General features: G+C 51.4%; 1 protein-coding gene across 1 annotated transcript; it reads right to left on the bottom strand.

The window, feature by feature from the left end:
• Window positions 1–1,571: 1,571 nt before the first annotated feature.
• Window positions 1,572–4,755, bottom strand: FOXB2 (forkhead box B2). The gene has a single exon (XM_080973733.1). The coding sequence runs from the start codon at window positions 4,179–4,181 to the stop codon at window positions 3,153–3,155; it is 1,029 nt and encodes a 342-aa protein (XP_080829859.1). The 5' UTR covers window positions 4,182–4,755; the 3' UTR covers window positions 1,572–3,152.
• Window positions 4,756–6,488: the final 1,733 nt, after the last annotated feature.

Consider the following 6,488-nt stretch of genomic DNA (forward strand, 5'->3'; position numbering starts at 1 on the left):
GGCACTACAAATATGGACTCGTGTTCTCACCCAACTTTTTAAGCCTCTAGGTTGCTGAATGATGAGGTGAGTGACTTGATCCCAAAGATGCCAAGATATTAGAAGAGGAGGTCATGGAGAGGATAATGGCTTTGCCCTTTTAATACACTGATCCTTAGTACATCTAACTGAAGGATTAAAATTAAAAGAGTTATTTAAATCAACAATGCATTTTCTTATACTGTACGGGTATTTTGAATGGAGTGGCAGAATTCGCAATGCTAGTGAATGGGTTTACTTCCCCGCCACCGTGTCTGGAAAGGAAGCATGACACTCCACCCTCAATTCAGGCACGTTTATTCGGAAGCGAGCCTCATTGACTGCAACAGAATTAACTTCGAACCAAGGATGCTTATGGCCATAATTCGACATTAGAGCCGGCAGCGCAGATGCGACTAAGATTTAAACCAGTGTCAGTTTTAATTATCTTCCACGTTCAGCACGTTTTTTTTCCTGGCACTTATTTCCACGTAGGACCGCGAGCCACCACTGAGTTTGTACTGAGGGACTAATGAAATCTTACATCCCAGGCCTAACCATGTCTACTCAGAAGCAAGTCCTATTGAATTCAATCCCAGGTAAAGGGCGGGATTAGGATTGCATGAATACAAAACTCATGGGCCAGAACGAAGAGCAGAAGTGTTTCAACAGGCCAGCCTCCCTTGAAAACTATTCCCAGTGTCTAAGCAGACTGTTGCCGCAGTGTAAAGCCCCTCGTTATTTTCTTCCAATAAATTCACAGAAAACGAGTTAGTCTTTTCTACTACACACATCCTTCCTGCCCATACTTTCAGAAAGAGTTTATCCCTTCTATAGAGACTCTTTTTACACCCCGGTGCTTGCATTAGCAGAGTCGCAAAAGCCTCTGTACATTTGAACTAAAGGCAAGCTAGGAACTCCGGGTCTAACTGGCCCATCGATATCCAAGCACAGCAGTCGGTCTTCTTGAAATAAACTGGCCCTCCTTCCAGTTTATTGTAAGAAAAGTCTGTTCTCCGGGTCTGCGCGATCCAGGGCACTTTTCAACAGAATTCTCGCGGTTTTGTTGCGACCAGCGCTGGTTAATGCCTTACGCGCTTTGCCCTAAGTGACTCGCTAACCTGTGGATCAGACCTTCCTCAAGTCAAGAGAACACATTCCAAACTCGGGCGCGGCATATGTGGGCGCTTTCCAGCGCACACAGCTCTATAAACCACGGATTTTTAAAAGGGAGAAAAGAACCCCCTAAGCATCGGGGTTAGAAGGAGGAAGCCAACAAGTCATATTTTAATTGAAACAATGATGTACAGTAAGGCAGACAGGAAGCGCCAACAGCAATACTTCACAAACCAGCTAGGACTCAGAAATCCAACCCAAAAGAAAGTTGTGCTCGGGAAATGGTTGCTTGATCCATTCCCTACCTCTCACAGAACTTTCTTCTGCGTAAAGTGCTTATCATGTAGGAGTTGTGTGTCCCCCCCGCAGGTCCTCACCCTCACCCCCCCCTCCATCAGCATTTAATTTCTAAATTCAAGTGGAGTGAGAACAGACCGTTGGAGCCTGTGAAAAGCAGCCATGTATGTATGTATGTATGTATTTATACCAGTAGGGATAATAAAGGTGTTGTAATAAGCATACTTACAAGAAAGAGGTTTTTTTTAAAAATGCGTTCGGAACAGAGTAATGATGAGGCAGGTCTTGCACGTTTACACAACAATATTACACCAAACGCGTAAACTTCACTAAAGAACGCTATGTGAAATTTCCACTCGAAAAAATTGTCTCTATATGTCATCGTTCGACACATTTTTTTCAAACCGAAATAGACTATCAGACAGTTCTTAGGTTTCAAAACCCATTTCCACTTTTAATCCCCGCTCATTTCTCCTTTAAAGTTTAGGATTTTAATCTGTTGCTGGTTGCTGATGTCAGCGTTAATACTGTATATATTTGGTCACATTTTTTGGCGGGGGGTGGGGAGGTTGCAGATTCGGTGTGAATCTGAGAGGGTTACCAATACACCCATGCAGGACTTTTCTCAATCCATAGTACACATTTCAGTTTGAACCAGGTTTCCGAAAGGTTAGTTCACCAAAGAGTGAGCAAATGATTCGAGGCGATCTCCTAGTTAACCCTATTCCTAAATTTTATATTGGCTCACTTCTCAAAGTTACCTGTGCTCCTCCATCTCGACTTGCCACTGGGGCTGGATCTATTATTAGTAGCTTGGCATAGGCAGTGCAGACCTGGGCGATGAAGAGTTCTTGGTAACTCTAAAGCTAGCAAAAGGAAGTTCCAGTAAAAGATGTCACGGCCTATCTCACGGGAGGAGCCCAAATGAAGACCATGGCGACGTTTCTATTTATTTTTCAAGCCCGGATTGCACAGATTGATGGTCATGCTTAAAATACTTTTTAGGCATAACTTCCTGAAATAATACCAGCTAGACTCCCCCCCGCAACACCCTATTATACAATACGTTTACGTTAAAATAAGTCTCACTGAAGCCAGTAGCACGGCCACCAGACCACACAAGAAAATAATTCGGCACCTCTTTTCTAAACACAATCTGAAATTATGTCTGGGCTGATTAGACCTTCCAAGGAACTTCCTTTAAGGAATCGGCTTCGGGTTGAAAACTTTACATCCTGATACCTGGGAGATATTTTATTATTTCCGTGACTCCAGTGGCGCTTACTTTCAAGGAAGTGTGTTAAGGACCTTGGTTTTAGGCCCCGATCGTAAAGGCTTTCTTTCTTTCTTTCTTTTCAGGGAGGGTGTCGTTTTGTGTAGCATTTCAAGCTTGGATGCAGCTTTGAGAGTTGGATGATCAACATACTTGCTAAATGATCACCAGCAATCTGATTTTTAAAAATGGTTTAACAGTTAACACAGAGACCCTTACCTTACCTGGCTCTCGACAAACTGATTGTACAACAATTAAAATACAGAGCTTGAAAGAATGGAGATGACAACGAGGATAAGAATAAGAACAGAGCAACGATCTTCCCAAACACTCCGCTGCGGCCGGGCTTTTGCCCTTAATATCTGTGTTTCCTAAAAGGCGAAGGGAAAAGCAATGCCGCCCCGCTCTTGGAGGCGCCCCTCTCTGAGGAATGGGCCGAGGCGGAATGTCAGGAACTTTTGCCTTCCGAGGAGTTTGTGGGAGTCTGTTCGAGAAGGGAAGCGGAGGAGCTGGGCGAAGCGGACGGGCAGAGCTGTTGGGCCACCTGGCTCACGGCCAGGGCGGGAATGGCGGTGGCCGAGGAGATGGCCGGGGTGGGCTTGATGGGCACCGGGATGGCCGGCAGCGTCTGCGCGGGCGGGTGGCAGAGGGCCTTCATGGGCACGCCGAAGGGTCCGTACTCGGCGGGGGAGAGGGGCAAGCCGCCGCCGCCGCCCCCGGACTCCATCACGCCCACGTGGGGCCACACGGAGCTGACCATGGTGCTGATCTGCTGGCTGGCCACTGGGTAGCCCAGGTGGTGCATGACCGAGGCCAGGGGCAGCCCGCCCCCCTGGATCACGCCCTTGTAGTCTCGCCCGATGAGGTTCTCGATGGCGAAGGGGTGCTTGAAGCCCGGCGAGGAGCTGTAGGGCTGGAACTGGGGCAGCCTCCCCACAGCCGCCGCCGCCGCTGCAGCTGCAGCCGCAGCAGCCATGCTGGAGTCTGGGTGGCCTTTGGCAGCTCCTGGAGGCTGCAAAGAAGGAGGAGGAGGAGGAAGAGGAGGCGGCTGGTGCGGGTGGTGCGGGTGGAAATAGTGGCTGAGGTGCGGGTGCAGGACGCCCCCTGCCTTGCCCGCCGCCGGCATGTGGGGCTCCGGCCGCGGCACCTTGAAGCGCTTCCTGCGCCGGAGGAAGCTGCCGTTCTCGAACATGTCCCCGCAGTCCGGGTGCAGCGCCCAGAAGCTGCCCTTGCCCGGCTGGTCCGGCCGGCGCGGGATCTTGATGAAGCAGTCGTTGAAGGAGAGGTTGTGGCGCAGCGAGTTCTGCCAGCGCTGCGTGTGCTCGCGGTAGTAAGGGAAGCGCTCCATGATGAACTTGTAGATGTCGCTCAGAGGGAGCATCTTCTCGGCCGAGTGCTGGATGGCCATGGCCGTCAGGGAGATGTACGAGTAAGGGGGCTTCTGGTCGCTGTAGGAGCTCTTGCCCGGGCGAGGCATGGCACTGGCCCGCCCCTGGCTGAGACGCACCGAGAAGAAGAACCCGCACACTCAGATCTCTCCCCGACCGCGAAGGAGCGCTTCTCCTCTCACGGCATCACTGGTGCAGGCGGCAATGGTACGTCCAGCCTTCCCGGCACGTCCTTCCCCGCAGATCTGCGACCCCGGGCGGAGAATACATATTGCGAGCCCACCCCCTTTAATCCGTATCTCTCCCCTCTTTTCCCGTTCTTTCCCTCTAGGACTGGCTCTGCAATGTTACATACAAATCCGGTTCACTGCTCCCAAATCAAGGTGCTTTCGAACCGCATCCTCAACCGTCTCGCTACCGCCGGCGGGACAGAAACCTGCAACTTCTTTGACACGGGTCTTTTTCTGAACTTCCTCCCTCGCCATGTTCCACTACTCTGCGAAGAGCTTCAGCCCATAGTGGGGAGGTGAGTCTCACGGCAGAATTCAATGCCCGGCGAGCAGCGCCTCGCTCAGCGCAGGAACCGCTCGAAGCAGAGCTGCCGGGGCCCGTCGAAGAAGCCGCTCGGCGCACCGCACGGTCCTCGCAGGGCGAAAGCGGCCCCTGCACGTTCCCGGGAAAGAGACGGAGAAGTCACTCGGGGCCACCTGGATTTAGGGGATCCACTGCTGGCAAGGGTCTCTTGTGGCCTTTACGTGGGGAGCGGGTGGGGAGCGGATTGGTGGTGAGTGCTTGGCCCGCGGGATCCGCTCGAGGAAAGAAGGAGCTGCTTGGAAGTGCCAGGCAGCTGCGTCCGGAGCTCTTGGCCGCCGCGCAGCCTGGAGGCAGAGCGTGGAGCGCAGAGGTCGGCGACGGCGGCTGGAGAAGGCAGCGTCGCAGGTGGGCTTCTGGCTCGGCACAGCTTCCCGGCTCCGTTTTGTGACGATCCCTGGCCGGGACAGCGAAGCACCCCGCCCAGTTCCAGCTTCTTTAGCATCACATGACAGAGGCTTAGGGAACACCAGAAGACAGGGATCGCATTCTCTCCCGCCCCCCTCCGCTTAACTCTTTAAGCGGACAAGGTGGGGCCAGGGACACGCGCAGGGAGGCGACGCTGGAGGGAGCCGTTAAATCGCTTCTCTGCCTCCCTCCCCTCCTCTCTCAGGATGGCAAGGAGACGACCTCCTCCTCCCTCCTCCGTCTCCCCAGCGCCCACCACTCACAGCCGCTTGAACTCTATGCCGCTCGGTTTCGCTCCTGTCCTGGGAATCTCCCCCCGCCTGCTCCTCTCTGTAGAGATGGCGATGGCTCATAGCTGAGCTTCCTTGTTATTGAGAAGCGATGCCAAGGAAAACAGAAACGCCTGTTCGGAACCCGAGTCAGGGTCTTGACTTCTGAAATGCTGAATTAGAAAGGCTTTTGGTGAGGCAGCCTTAGGCTTTGTGTAGAAAATAGATTAATTACACCTCTTCCACCTAGAATTCCCTTTCCATGGCTTAGTGAGCGACATAGTCCAGCCCTGAGAATGCTTTCTTGGAGTGAACCCGTGTGTTAATGGGATAAGTATGCATAGGATTACATATGTCGTGTATTTAGCGACGAAGGCTGGAATCCTGGATACACTTCCTAGGTCCTCTTTAATTCAGAGGAGCATACTTCTGACTGAGTAGACCTGCGTGGGAGAGATTTTTGTTTTGTTTTGTTTATACCCCGACCACCATTCCCCGTTCAAGAGCATTTAGGTCTCAGCGAACCCAACAAGATTTGCTTCCAAGTAAAAGGGTGTGTAATGAGAGCGTGGAAGACGGAATGAAAGATGGACGCTGAAGTACGTTCAGCGGACATAATAGAATTATAGAGTTGAAAGGGATCCCTGCGGTCATCCAGTCGAACCCAGGATTCCTGCCACTGCAGTTCACTTAAACCAATGGATTGAGGAGGAGGGGCGAGATCCACTTCCCACTTGACTTGATGGGGATACTTTTAGTTATGGTTGGTGGATAACGCCATAAGTTACATCCCATCTTCCTTGGAAATCTATCCTATTCATTTCAAGACATTTTCAAGGCTTAGAACAGAGAGTCTGGTCCGCTGGCAGCTTCAGTGTATTCTAACGAAAGCTTAGGGTTGTGTGTCATTTGTCTACCTCGTTCTCAGCAAGATATTGGAACTATGTTCCATCGACATCTAAGCACGTGTGTAAGACTTCGCTGAATATGACTAAATAAACTTGAAACAGTGGCAGAACTAGCAATCAGATCCAGTTCGCTAGTTGTCTCGCCAGCCCTGACAAAAGGGAGCAAGAAGTGTTTGTGCATCAAAGGCTTCCCACTGTGATCTTTGCGATTGAGGAGCAG

Source organism: Podarcis pityusensis (assembly GCF_964106645.2).
Source record: "Podarcis pityusensis genome assembly, chromosome: 11".
NCBI classification, from domain to species: domain Eukaryota; kingdom Metazoa; phylum Chordata; class Lepidosauria; order Squamata; family Lacertidae; genus Podarcis; species Podarcis pityusensis.